Genomic DNA, 15,001 nt, shown 5'->3' with positions numbered 1-15,001 from the left:
TTCTGTCCTGTTGACTCTCCCCTCGTCCCACCATGCCTTTCTGATGGGGGGGTTGCCAGTGGTAGCATCCCACCCTCTGGCCAAGGTAACGGGCATGTGACTTTCAGGCTGGGCCGAGCAGCGTCATTCTCCTGGATTTTTCCAATTTGAATGAAGGAAGAGGGAGGCCTCTCAGGTGGCCCAGTGTGAGGCGTGAGTCCAGAGCTATCTGTGGCTATGTCCACATTCAGGTGGAGGAAGCCAGTCTGCAAGAGGAGAAAATGAAGGCATTACACACAGAGAAGAAAGGATGGGAGACGGAAAAAGCGTGCTGGTACTTTTCCAGCCTCTGCCTCTCCTGCGCCTGAGGCCCAGTCACAACCCCTGCTTTGCCCACGGCCGGTTCAAATTGAGTTTCTGTCGCTTATAACCCAAAGATGCCTGTTAAAACGGAACGTAGCTTCATTTTTACTTTACCCTTCACCTCTTCTAACAAGCTCTACATCTTGACGTATCCTTCGGTATCAATCTGTTTCGTATTTCTCTTTTCAGAGACTCCATGTTTTCTCCCTCCCTTTGTCTGTCTCTGTCCCTCACCCTCCCAACTTCTCCCCCCTGCTTTTTCTTTCTCTCTTTCAGACCCAGAGCAGGTGCTGCCTACGTTTGTTCTGTTCCAGTACAATTCTGTTTTAGTACTATGTTCTCCCTTTCCTTTCAGAAACACATTGCTTAGCAGTGAGGAGATGCCATCCTGTTATTAACATTGTTATTAGTTAATTCACCCTTGAAGCCGGTTTATTGGGTTCTTGGATTTTTTCAACTTTAACACTTGAGAACAGCCGGGTTTCTGCCCTCCAGCATCTCAAGGATGGGTGTGGGCAGGTAGCCAGGGCCGTGGGCGGCCTTGAGTGAGAAGTGGAGTACTGTGGCTTGACCCTCCCAGGGCCGTAGACTGCTACCTCAGGGAGGAGCCCTGATATTTCGGGGAGAAGTGCTTCGTCATCGTGGCTGGCTTTCTGCTTCACGGATCTGCTCGGACCTTTGAACTTTCGCAGCTGCTTTTAAGTCCCGCCAATTCACGCAGCCTCCAGGTCAAAGAATCCCCGTCTGTCCCGTAACTTCTAGTTCTGCCCTTTTCTAGTTAGGCGTGTCGCAAAAAACTATTTCAGGCCAAGCAACTTTCTCAGGCAGCTACCCTGTAAGTTGGCGCTCAGTGTCTGTCACCCTTCTGGTTCTGTTTGCACTGTAGAGAGGCGAATATTGAGACTTTTCGGAATTTGCTCCTTTATCGATTCATTTACTCAGTAGCTATTTACTGAGTAGCTGTTATGTGCCAATCATTCTTCCAGCCACTGGAGATACCGGGTGAATGAGGTTCTCTGCCCTCATGGAGCTTGTATTCTAGGTAAGGAAACGAACAGTAAACAAGTAAACGTGTGTGCGTGTGTGCGTGTGTGTGTGTGTGTGTGTTCGTGTGTGCAAACCTGTGTATACCAATAGCAGGTGGTGATAAAACAGGTAAGGGAATAGAGAGTGATGGGGATGGGATTATTTTAGAGAGGGTGGGAAGAAGGAAGGCTTCTATGAGGAGGTGACATTTCAGTAGAGACTTGAATGAATTGGGGACCTATCCATGCAGAGTCCCTGGCAGAAGCGACAGCTAGCCCAGGGCTTGAAGGAGATAAAGAGCCTGGTGTAATTGAAGAATAAGGCAGTCGGGGTCGCTAGGGTAGAGGGAGAGAGGGTAAGCGGAAGGAGATGAGTTTGTGAAGGTTTTCACCCCTTCCTCCAAACAAAGCTGTGGCAGTTTTCCGGGGGAAAGTAGTGTCTGGCATGTCGCCTGTCCCCAGAGGCTGACAGTCACAGCAGGCTTCTGTCGTGCGACAGAGTGGTAGCATAAAACACCGTGAGGTTTTTTTGTTGTTTATGGGCTACACGTTAATCATAGGAAATTAAGGGTATTGAGAACGATATGGTTCGCAGCAGTTACAAAAGAAGTTTGGAAGGAAGAAGTGACTAAGAAGTGAGATTAAGAGTAGATAAAATAGGGGTGCCTGGGTGGCTCAGTTGGTTCAGCAGCGGACTTCAGCTCAGGTCATGATCTCGCCATCCGTGGGTTCGAGCCCTGAGTCAGGCTCTGGGCTGACAGCTCAGAGCCTGGAGCCTGCTTCGGATTCTGTGTCTCCCTCTCTCTGACCCTCCCCCATTCGTGCTCTGTCTCTCTCTGTCTCAAAAATAAATAAACATTAAAAAAAATTTTTTTAAAAAGCGTAGCTAAAACAATCTTGGAAAAGATGGCCACTTGAGCAAAGGTTTCCGACACTGTCCTTAGCAGTCCTTAATGAAACGACTGGCCCAGAACGTGTTGACCTCTTTCGTCTGCATACACCATGCAGTTGACCATTTCTCATTATTCCTACTACTAGTAAGTTATAATTGGATACATTAACACTTTAATTCATCACACTTGGAGCCCAAAATGAACGTAGTAGTGGCTCTTTAGGGACTTTTCACTTTACTTCTGGAAGAAGGCTTGGGAAGACAGGAGATAATACGAGTTTGTCTCAAGATGTGGAAAGGTAAGTGATTTTCCTTGATCATTTCTCCTGGGAGGGGGTTGAGAATTGTAGTAACGATACTATATATTCGAACAGGTATACTTTTGTATCTGTGAGTTACACTGAATAGATCTCCTTCTCCTGGTTTTCACATAGAAACCTCAAGCCCAGACAGATGACCTGAGAGTCACACAGATGGTTAAGGACAGCGTCTTGGTTAGGATTCTGATCTTAGACTATTCGTCTGGCACTCTATTAATGGCATCAAGTTGTTTTGATAGGATGTTATGTCAAAGAAAATCTGATTGCCCTCCCTACTCTTCTCCCGCCCCGATTGTACCCCTTTAACGTAACGGATGTTAACAATGTTGTGGGTACACAGCTGGCTGTCTGCCTGCCCATCCATCATCCAGCCAGCCATCCATATATTTCTCTACTTCTCTCTCCTGGATACATACATAATGCTTGATTTTCCCCTGTGCTTTCCAGATTTGAATCATACCGTGCATATTACTTTAAATCTTTAGCTCTATGTCATGGTCACACATCCAGGTCAGCAAATCTAGGTCTAATTCATTCCTCCTCTTTTACACCTATATAATTTGATTATAGAGTATGTCTTGCTTTTAAAAAGAAATAGCATATTTAAAGTGCAAAATGTCGGGGAGCGGGGTGCCTGGGTGACTCAGTCAGTTGGGCGTCTGACTTCGGCTCAGGTCATGATCTCACGGCTCGTGAGTTCAAGCGCCACGTGGGCTCTGTGCTGACAGCTCGGAGCCTGGAGCCTGCTTCGGATTCTGTGTCTCCCTCTCTCTGTGCCCCTCCCCCGCTCCCACGAGCTCACTCTCTCTCTCTTTCTCTTTCTCTCTCTCTCAAAAATGAATAAGTATTAAAAAAATAAAGTGCAGAATTTCATGTCAATATGGTGATACGATTTAATCATATACTCGTTTACTTCTTAAAGTATCAGAAAAGGGCACTTACTGACAATTCCCACGGGACTTAGGTTTCCTTGTACGTTTGCTACAGATCTTTTTTCACTTTGCTTACGTTGCTTACATTTCCCCCCCCCCCCCCCCCCCCAGTTTTCTTTAGAATAAAAAGTCCTCGACGCCCTAAGGCGTATTTTCTTACCGACACAAAGCCAAATGTGTTTTTCAGGTTATCATATCCGGGAAAAGTCTAAGCAAGTCATGACACTGCTGGTGGATGAAGAGCTGCTGCACAGAGAGAGGGAGGCAGCGTGTCGGACGAGGCAGCGAACCTCCCACTCCGTGACATTTCCTAAAAGATTACCTGGTACGGCTAACACCCCAGCAGTATGTGCCTCTGCCCACACACCAGAAATCCCTGCCTTGGAGAGGAAACGTAAGCTTCTTAAGGTTGCAAGGCAACGTAATACAAGTACGTATAATGAACGTTGGCCCCGAATGTAGTAGGTATCATTTAAGAGCAATGAAAAAATAGAAAACGTTGGGGTTTAGTTCTGAGGTGTTAATATAATATAAGTGCCACCATTACTGCATTAGGCGTCATGCTGTTCGAAACAAAGACGAAGAATAATACTCAGTGGAAAAATGTATGACCATTTTCTGAATGCAATTATCTGGGATTCACATAAAATGGGATTTGGGGGCTTGAAGGGTACTCAAGTAGTGACTTACTTATTTGGCATCATGATTCACTTTAAGATTTTGATCATCACTGAAACGGGAGACTCAGGGTCTGGGTGTCTGTGCATTTTGTGCTGTTTGCTCCTACCGGTCGAGAAACTGACATTTTCTTAAATGTGCCTCGGAATTCTGAAAGTGCTCTAAAACTATTATGAGACAGTACCTTGTATTATATAACCCTTTCCTTGGGCTAAAATTTTAAATATGAACCAAACTTTTTAAAAAAGATTTCTTTGGGGGCATTTGGGTGGCTCCGTTGGTTAAGCGTCCGACTTTGGCCCAGGTCATGACCTCATGGTTTGCAAGCTTGAGCCCCACATCGGGCTGTGTACCATCAGCACAGAGCCCGCTTCAGATCCTCTGTCCCCCTCTCTCTGCCCCTCCCCAATTCCCTTGCTCTCTCTCAAAAATAGAAAATAAACAGGGGCGCCTGGGTGGCTCAGTCGGTTAAGCGTCCGACTTCGGCTCAGGTTATGATCTCACACTCCTTGAGTTCGAGCCCCGCATCGGGCTCTGTGCTGACAGCTCAGAGCCTGGAGCCTGCCTCGAATTCTGTGCCTCCTTCTATCTCTGCCCCTCCCCCACTTGTGCTCTGTCTCTCTCTGTCTCTCAAAAATAAATAAATGTAAAAAAAAATTTTTTTAATAAACATTAAAAAAAGGGATTTCTTTGTGATGTTATGATAGAAATCAGCAGGAAGATGCAATGATCTTTTCTACTAAATTTACTAAAATGTAACGGAATATCATTGTGTTTGATCTTCTGTGGCACAAACCCCGCCGATAAGTTTTGTATAAGGAATGGACAGTTTGAGGAAGCAAAAGCGTTAAAGAAACGTGACTCGAAAGGGATGACACTTTGTGAGGGATGTAGCAGGAGTAGAATGGAATTAAAAGTATTTTCAGAGGCTTGCCTCCTGGCTTTATCATGTAACTTGATTCAGCAAGATCCTGAAAGAGCTTCAGGTGTTCAGGATGAACAGATGTTTCAAATGTCAGTTACGTATGGAAATTAAAAGTGTGAATAATAATACCAACACAGACTAATCCTGCTAAAAATCACGAAAGTACTTCTCCGACTCGGTCAGGAGTTCTCGAATGTTCACTCGGTTTGTATCTGTGTGGCCTGGAGATGTGGAAAGGCAGGAAAGGCTAGTAAATGCCATCCACATGCTTCTAAACATAGTGGAATCTCTTTCTTTAGGTTAGCCGTTCCTTCGAAATAAACCTCTAGGAGAGATGGAGACCCATTCTGCAATTTTCTCATGGAAGCCTTCAACTCAAACTAATACGACAAAGGAGTAACAGAATAAAACAGCCAATTATAACTCACCCAGAGTCTTCACCCCTTTTGCTATTTCTGTAACCTTTCTTGGTCTTCCTGCCTCCATTGCTTTTCTCGCTTCCTTTCTCTTTCTTTCTTTTTTTTTTTTTAAGTTTATTTATTTATTTTGAGAGAGAGAGAGAGAGCGAGAGCTCAAGTGTGTGATCAGGGTAGGAGCAGAGAGAGAGGGGGAAAGAGAGAATTCTAAGCAGGCTCCATGCTGTCAGCACGGAGACCAATGTGGGGCTCGATCCCATGAACCGTGAGATCATGACCTGAGCCGAAACCAAGAGTCAGATGTTGAAAGTACTGAGCCACCCAGGAATCCCCCCTTTCTCTCTTATTATAAACTTACATTACTGTTCAAATAATTTGAACATTTGAAATTTGAAATTTGGCTATCAAGTGGAAATTTGGAGCTATAGCAGTGAATAAAACATAGTCCCTTTCATCATGGAGCAAATATTTTGGTGACAGAGACAGATACTAACCACACATAAATGAAATAGATCTAAAATATTACGTTCGTGACACGTCCTATAAAGAAGAGGAAGGCAGTATCAAGGGACAGAGAGCGATAAAGATGACTTTCTTTAGGTCAAAGAGTAAGGGAAGGCCTTTTGGAGGAGGTGAATATATAAACAGAGACTCAAATGAAGAAGGAAACAATCCACGTGTATCTGGGGAGTTCCAGGCAAAGGGAACAGCAGGTGCAAACAGTTCTGAAACTGGAATAAGTTTGGCATACTTGACTGAAGCTTAGGAAGTGAGTCAACTGCTACAGAAGCAGCTGAACTCTGAGCCATTTTTATGATTCATCCAAGGAAATCAAGTATTATTGCATTATCATCACTGCTTTTTTTTTCTAACCCCAAATGATATTTTATAGCTTTCTGACCCATCTTATTCACTAAACTGAGTTCAGAATGCCTTTTGACTACTTTTAAAGAGTCTGTCTACCTTTAAATGAAGTTTTGCTACAGTTAATTTTTTTTTTTTTTTTTTATATCACAAGCATGTGTTGAGTATTTACTGTGTTCCAGACACTGTTCTAGGCCTGGGAAGCAAAGTGAATGTATATCTGCTGTCTTGGGGGTTATATCGAGTGAGGACTTTCAGTCCGTTTTTAAAAAAAATGTTCAAAAAGAGTTTTAGTGATGATGGCATCATTGAAATGAATTTGTGGTGAGAGTACTATTTCAAGTGAGTAGTGAATGGATGTAAAAATGTGGTAAATTTATTAAAAATCTGTTAAATTATCTAAAAATTTCATTTATCCATCACTATGCATGTATACACATATACACACGGGATATGTAGATGTGTGTGTTTGTGTTCAAAAATAGTAATTGGAGGGGCGCCTGGGTGGCGCAGTCAGTTAAGCATCCGACTTCAGCCAGGTCACAATCTTGCGGTCCGTGAGTTCGAGCCCCGCGTCAGGCTCTGGGCTGATGGCTCAGAGCCTGGAGCCTGTTTCCAATTCTGTGTCTCCCTCTCTCTCTGCCCCTCCCCCCTTCATGCTCTGTCTCTCTCTGTCCCAAAAATAAATAAACGTTGGAAAAAAAAAAAACTTTAAAAAAAATAGTAATTGGATTAAATAAGCTTAGCAATACTAGCCATTTCCATGTAGGCATTTGAATCTGAAGCTGTATTTTAAAGGAGGAAAGGAAACTGACAATTTGGTGTGTGTGGGTGGGGGAGGGAGGTAGGAAAATAAATTGGAGGGGCATTTTTAGTGGGACAGAAGACGTAGCAAATGAAGACTTGGAGATAGGTGGATCTATCAGAATTAGGTATTCCCGTAAGTGACAGTAGAAGAGGCCACAAAAATGTGAATGGCTTGAACACAAAAGGATTTTTTTTTCTTTCTTCTAAAAAGAACCAACAACTAGATATTCTAGGACTGATGTGGCTCTTCATGATGTCGGGGCCCCAGGGCTCTTTCTGTCTCACTGCTCCATCAAACTCAGCATGGAACTTCCACTTCCCGATCCAAGATAGCTGCTGGAGCACCAGCCATCACATCTGCATTCTAGCCAGTAGGACGGAGGAGAGATGGAAAATATGAATACTCCTTCCCTTTAAGGACACTTCTTGGAAGTGTCCTTCCCTTTAAGGACACTTCTTGAAGTTGTTCATAACCTTTTTGGCTTACATGTTGTTTAGCATCTAGTCACATGGACACTGCTAGCTGCAAGAGAGGCTGAAAAATGTAGTCTTTATACGGGACAGCTATGTGCTCCGATGAAAGATAGAGAAGCTGTGGTTAAGGAAGAAGGAAAGAATAAATACAGGGAAGAGTAAATAGTCCCTACTGTAGTGGCAAAGAATACAAACAAGAAACAAATTAATCATGCTAATACATAGCTGTCAGACTAAATGGAATCGAGACCATAAATTTGAATATGTAGAAAAATGTGGACAGATCACTGAGAATACTCAGCACCGTTCGTAAAGGACATAATGAGTGGTATTTGGAAATTTCGATTTGATGCGACTAGGAACCATTGTAGGCCTTGAAGAACAGAAGGGATGTTTAGCTTAGTCACAGAACTTAGCTTTCTTATTACTGAAAACAGCTGTTTGTGGCAGATAATTCTTATTGCTTTGTGTAGAAATGAAGGCGATACGAATTGAAGGGAAGCTCTGTAAGAGACAGTTGTTTTAATCCAGCATCCTGCTCTCGGGTTATTGAAATGAAGGAAAGGTAATGTTTCAAGAGAGAATAGAGAGAGGAAATGGGGTAAGTAGGTGATGTATTGGAGAAGAAAGAGAGAAATTGAAAACGACTAACATTTAAGCTAGAGAGGCAAGTGATGGAATCACACAGGGAAATTTCCATCAGGATGTATTTAAAGATGTCTCCAAATTATTTAGTTCCATTGAAATGTGAAATTGAATGCATTGCTAGAAATCTGATTCCCAGGCTTTAGGATCTAGAGCTGAAACAGCTGTGCCGAGCTTCTTTGCGGTAAATTAGCAAGGGAGAAAAGGTACTTTGGAGAAGGTGTTAAACACACATTACTACTTCTACTCCTTTTTCTTCTCTTCCTAGATGTTTCCCCCAAGTTTTCATTGTGGTAGATAGCTTGGATAGTCTTTGTTTAGGTGATTGTGTTGTTTGGAGGAAGAGACGAACTGAACGATAATTGTTGCCTGATAGCAAGACGGAAAACTGTATAGGCACCCTTATAACTCAGCTTCTCTGAACTGTAAGCCTCAGGGTTACGTCCTTTCCTTAGAGGTGATAATTTAAAAAGCTGTCGCCAGAGGTGTTGCTTGCAACCAGACCAGCGGAGCATTCCCTGTGTTGGTCATCCGATCCTCCATAAAGAGCTCTTTAGTGGTATTATCCTTTGCGACGGAACTTGTATCAGAGAAGGATTACTCTGGTCTATGTTAAATGTAATCGCCCTCTACATCACGGAAATATTGCCCGAAAAATCATTTTTGTTTCCTGTTGGACCGAAAGCCAAACTTCAAAATACTTGCCATGCTTTTCTAAGCAAAAACACCAGTTTTAGTGTTGCTTCCTACAGTGAACTTTGTACTAACGGAGTTGACCTGGAGTCACGCTTGGTTGCCTTGTCACATACAGTCTAGACGGCAGGGCTTATGGTCCAAATGGGAGTTCCTACTAAATCATCTGCATCGATGAATGTCAAACAGCGATTTTTTTTGTAACTTAAACAAATGTACAAAAAAGAAAATAACAGCAACTTTTATCTCTGTCACCCCAAACCAACCACCACTAACATCTTAGAATATTTACTTCCAGTCTGGTTACTTTTCTTCTTTTGTTTTTGTTTCAGAAAAATCACTCTATTCTTGTAAAAACAATACAAACTCGAAAGTACTGAAGAATCAATCACTTCCAATCCCCTCCCTCCCAAATAGCCATAACTCGTATCAGATGACCATAAATTCTAGGCATTTTTCTGTGCATATACACATTTAGAAAATGGATAACTAGAGGGAAATTTTTTTTTAATTTTTTAATTTTTTAATTTTTTTTTAATTTTTTTTTTTTAACGTTTATTTATTTTTGAGACAGAGAGAGACAGAGCATGAACGGGGGAGGGTCAGAGAGAGAGAGGGAGAGACAGAATCCGAAACAGGCTCCAGGCTCTGAGCCACCAGCCCAGAGCCCGACGCGGGGCTCGAACTCACGGACCGTGAGATCGTGACCTGAGCCGAAGTCGGACGCTCAACCGACTGAGCCACCCAGGCGCCCCGAAATCATTTTTATAAAAGTGGAATTGTACGAGATGCAATTGTTTTTGCTGAAAAATATTTTAGGCCTACGCCTGGCGGTTAGACTTGCCAGGGACTCCTAGAAACCCGTTTATTGCACAACAACCAAAGACCCTAGATGACAAACCACCGAGACATTTCTGGCCTCACTAGAGGTATGGGAAGTCTCCAAAGACCTTGCCTTCCAAGAATTTAAATTAATTAATTACTTAAATAAACAAAATAAGAGCAGGACATGTGAGCTGGGGTCAGAGTGGCTTGGAGCTGGTGCCTGTAGGACACTGGAGGTGTCTGCAGGGGTAGAGGTGTTTAAGGGCGCTTGTCAATGGTTTTTTGAAAAACAGTCTTGGGCCTCACTTGAGCCTTGTGAAGGAAAGCCTCGGTTTGCTGTGCAGAACCTGGACCCTCGAGAGGGCACTGAAGTGATTCAAGGTAATTTTCTTTGGAAGAATAAAGCTCATTTCGTGAGTTAGTCCCACAGGATTCCCACCAATTAAGATCAGACAGTGAGCTCACAATCTGTGTCACCAATCCAGGAAAGAAAAGAGTAGCCTATTTAGTCCCCCAAATATTGTAGGTAGTAGAAAGGTCAGATACACGATGTAGAATAGCTATGTATTTAAGTATTTAGATAAGGAAAGAATACAATCATGCTGTTGATTTGGGGAGACTATGCACGTGTAGGGGAAAGGCATATGGAAAATCTCTGTATTTCCCTCTCAATTTTGTTGTAAACCTAAAACTGCCCTGAAAAATGAAGTCTTAAAAAAAAAAAAAAAAAAGACACACACAAGCACAAACGTCAAAACTGGATTTATCCTTCTCTAAATTAATCTAATTATTCAAACGTCAGTTGTATCTGCAATAGCCTGGCTCCTTGGGCCAAACCAAACTCTAAAAATGAGAACTATTTTACTTCAAAAAAAAAAAAAAAAAAAGATTATTAGGAATGAATGTAGGAATTTGAAACATGGAAACTTACAAAAATGAGAAAAACCACTGAAATCGAAATTTTAATTTAGTGAACTGGAAGCTATGTCCAAAGGAGAACACTGAAACAGTGTTAAGACATGGAGGACACATCTGCAGGGGAATGACAGTTACCACGCCGGTAACCTCTCCTCTTCGGCTACAGCAGAGGCAAGATGACCGTGATACAGCATTTTCAAAGTGCTGAGAGAAAATAACAGCCTATAATTATGTACCCAGCAAAACTGTCATTCAAAGATAAGGGTGAAATAGTCACTTACAGGTAAATAAAAAACCTAGAGCTTACCACCACGGGACCTTTGTGAAAGTATATACTTCAAAAAGAAGGAAAATTATTCCAGGGGCACCTGGGTGGCTCAGTCGGTGAAGCGTCCGACGTCAGCTCAGGTCATGATCTCACGGTTCGTGGGTTCGAGCCCCGCGTCGGGCTCTGTGCTGACGGCTCAGAGCCTGGAGCCTGCTTTGGATGCTGTGTCTCCATCTCTCTCTGCCCCCTCCTCCATTCGCACTCTGTCTCTCTCTCTCTGTCTCTTAAAAATAAATAAAACCTTTAAAAACAAATTTTTAAAAAAAGGAAAATTATTCCAGACTAATGGTTGGAAATGCAAGAGGGAGTGATTAACAAATAATAAGTATGTATATGAAATAAAATGAACACTTTCTGTGTAAAATAGTAACGTCTAACTTTTAAGTTTTAAAAACAGACAGCTAAGGGCGCCTGGGTAGCTCAGTCGGTTAAGTGTCTGACTCTTGATTTCAGCTCAGGTCATGATCTCATGCTTGTTAGATCGAGCCCCACCATCGGTCTCAGTGCTGGGTGTGGAGCCTTCCTAAGATTCTCTCTCCCTCTCCCTTTGCTCCTCCCCCCCCACTCGAGCACACACTCTCTCTCCAAAAACAAATAAATAAATGAAATGTTTTCTTAAATATGGATTTTATAATTGATTGTGATAAAGCCAGTCTTAACATTTCAAGGAATCTGTATTACACAAACCACTTTTTCTAGCAAATGCAATTAAGTTTGATTCTTAAAAACGCACATCAAAATTTTTCATATATTTAAGCGTGGAAGTATTCCTTTTAAAATCAGATAGAAAAAAATGTTCCCATTCTCTTTGCTTCTGTTCAGCTTTGTACTGCCCCTAACCGTCACAATAAAATAAGTGAGACAAATTAAGAGCATAAGTATCGAAATGGAATAAAAATATCTCTGAGATGATAGGATTTTCATATGGAAAACTTGAAGGATCTATAGACATATTGGGAATAATGAGAGGGGCACCTGGGTGGCTCAGTCAGTTAAAAGCATCCATTTCTTGATTTGGGGTCAGGTCATGATCTTGCCATTAATGGGTTCAAGTCCCACACCAGGCTCTGTGGTGACAGCCTGCTTGAGATTCTTTCTCTCCCCCTCTCTCTCTGCCCTTCCCCTGCTCACATCCACATGTATGCATGCTCTCTAAATAAATCAATAAATGAATAAAGAAATAAAAAAGAAATAATGAGAGTTTTAGCAAGATGGATGGCTGTTATATCAAAATATATAAATCAAGTTATATTTTCTTATGTATCAGCACCAAACAGTAAACATATTTTTTTAAATACCATTTATAATAGCAAAAAATCATTACTTACTTAAGGATAAATCGTTTACAAAGATGTACAAGATCTATACACTGAAAATTATAACACTTAACTGAGATATGTGAAAGATGACCTATACAAATGGAAAGATATTCATGTTTGTGTACTGAAAAACTCAAAAATGTGAATATCAATTGTCTCCAAATCGCATAGACTTAGTGGAGGTTTTCCTCAAGCTTGGTGATACTGACATTTTAATCCAGATAATTCTTTGTTGTGGGGGCTGTCCTGTGCCGTGTGGCATGCTTAGCATTATCCCTGGCCTCTACCCACCAGATGCTACTAGCACACATCTCTCCCTGTTGTGAAAACCAAAAATATCTGCAGACATTGTCAGATGTTTCCTGAGGACGAAAATTGCCCTCCGTCGAGAACCACTGATTCAGTGCCATTGTAATCAAAATCCAAAAAGGATTTTAAAAATCGAATGTAATGGGCTGATTCCCAGAGTTATCTGGAGTATCAAAAAAAAGCTATCAAGAATATCCAAAACATTCGTGAAGAAGAATAAGATGGGGGGGCTTGCCTTTCTGGATAACGAGACTAAAGCAATCGTAATCACGACAGTGTGGTATGGATGTGGGGATAGGTGCGTGGGCCAGCGGGACAACTGGAGGACCCAGCACACAGACTTGTACCACTAGGTTCTCTTCATATGTGACAGAGGTGGTGTTTCACATTGGTGGGGAGAGGGTGAACCACTTCATAAATAATGGTGGGGCAATTATTTACCTATATTGAAAAAGTGAAATTAGGTTTCTGCCTCTTACCGTGCACAAAAACAAATTCTAGAGGAATTAAGGACTTAAAGGAAGGGGGGAAAAAGAAGGACTTCAAAACGTTTAGAAGAAAATAAAGGAGGAGGCGCCTGGGTGGTTCAGTCGGTTAAGCGTCCGGCTTTTGACTTTGGCTTGGGTCATGATCTCACAGTTCAGGAGTTCGAGCCCCACATCTGCTGTGAGTGCAGAGCCTGCTTGGGATTCTCCCTCCCTCTCTCTCTGCCCCTCCCCTCCTCGTGTGCTCTGTTTCTCTCTCTCAAAATAAGTACATAAACATATTAAAAAAAAAAAAAAAAGGAAAGGAGAATATCTTTTTTACATTGGATATGGAAGGATTTCTTAAACGTTACCAAAAAAGTACAAGCTATTGAAAAAGCATTTGTCAGTTTGACTCTTGCCGTAGGCAGAAGACTGAGAATAAGCCCCAAGGACCTGTGCCTCTATGGAATCTCCTCCCCTTTGAGGGTGGGTATGACCTGTGAGTGAGAAGAGGTATCACTTCCATGATTATGTTACATTGTACGTCACGAAGGGAGTGTCCACGTGGGCTTAATCCAATCGCACCAACCATTTGAAAGCAGAGTTTTCTCCAGCTGAAGGCAGAAGAGGAAGTCCCGGATTCCAAATGGGAAAAGGATTTGATGCACCCTTGCTGGCTAGAAAATGGAGTGATAAGGAACGCAAGTGGCTTCTAGAAGCGGAGACCCATTGATCCCCGGTGGCCAGCCGGCAAGGAAAGGGGGACCTCCGTCGTACGACCACAAGGAAACGGAGTTCTGCCAACAACCTGAATGCTCTTGGAAGTGGATTGTTCCTCACAGTCTTCAGATAGGAGTCCAGCTTCATTGACGCCTTGATTTTGGCCTTGTGAGACCCAAGGCAGAGAACCCAGTCAAGCCTGCCAGGCCTGCTGATCTACATAACGAATGGCTGTTGTGTCTTAAGCCAGTAAGTTTGTTGTAATTTTCGGCAGCAACAGAAAACTAACAAGGCTTATTAAATTTAAGAATTATCTTGCCATCAAAAAACACCATATAGAAAGTGAAGACAGTCCCGCACTAGGAGAAACATTTCTAACATATGTAAGTGACAAGGGATTATCCAGAATATATAAGGAACTTCTACAAATCCATGAGAAAAGGACAGCCTCACTGAAAACTGGGTGGGGGGGGGGGGGCCAGATATGGAAAGCATTTCCTAAAAAAAAGAGGGAGGAAACACGTACGGCCGAGAGACGTTTTTCCGCATGCTCAACCTTGTATTGTGATACAGTAGCAACAATTCTAAAATAAAATATGTGAAAATGCACAATTACAATAACTTGAAAAACCATGTAATGCCATATTGTGAGGAATGTCCTTCTGTTCCTTGAAGTATATTTTCTTGTGCATTTGGAATCTATTTTTGGCATGCCATCTTCCTCTCTCTCTCTTTATTGCTTCCCCCTCCCTTCTTTCTCCTCTTCTCTTATTTTCCTCCTGGAATGTGTGTCCTCAGTTCCCAGGTCCTCTCTTCACATCTTGCTGCTGCTTAGGCAGCTCCCTCTAGGCAGTCTGGTTTTTGTTTTTAAAATTTTTTTTTCAACGTTTATTTTTGAGAGAGACAGAGACAGAGCATGAGCAGGGGAGGGGCAGAGAGAGAGAGAGGGAGACACAGAATCCGAAGCAGGCTCCAGGCTCTGAGCCGCCAGCCCAGAGCCCGACGCGGGGCTTGAACTCACAAACCACGAGATCATGACCTGAGCCAAAGTCGGACTCAACCGACGGAGCCACGCAGGCGCCCCGAGGCAGTCTGGTTTGAA

At 42.6% G+C, this 15,001-nt stretch overlaps 1 protein-coding gene across 6 annotated transcripts in view; it reads left to right on the top strand.

Annotated features, from left to right (window-relative positions):
* The window catches only part of ENTHD1 (ENTH domain containing 1), a 104,189-nt gene that overhangs the window by 20,627 nt on the left and 68,561 nt on the right, over positions 1-15,001 (top strand). For 4 of the 6 annotated variants that reach the window (XM_047865401.1, XM_047865402.1, XM_047865400.1 and 1 more), the window contains one exon: positions 3,699-3,941. In XM_047865401.1, coding sequence (XP_047721357.1) covers positions 3,699-3,941 — 243 coding nt within the window. The remainder of the gene's footprint in view (positions 1-3,698; positions 3,942-15,001) is intronic. The other 2 variants (XM_047865404.1, XM_047865406.1) reach the window with 2 other exon arrangements.

The sequence above is a fragment of the Prionailurus viverrinus genome, chromosome B4, assembly GCF_022837055.1.
Source record: "Prionailurus viverrinus isolate Anna chromosome B4, UM_Priviv_1.0, whole genome shotgun sequence".
Lineage (NCBI taxonomy): Eukaryota > Metazoa > Chordata > Mammalia > Carnivora > Felidae > Prionailurus > Prionailurus viverrinus.
This window is presented reverse-complemented; position numbering and strand designations above follow the sequence as displayed.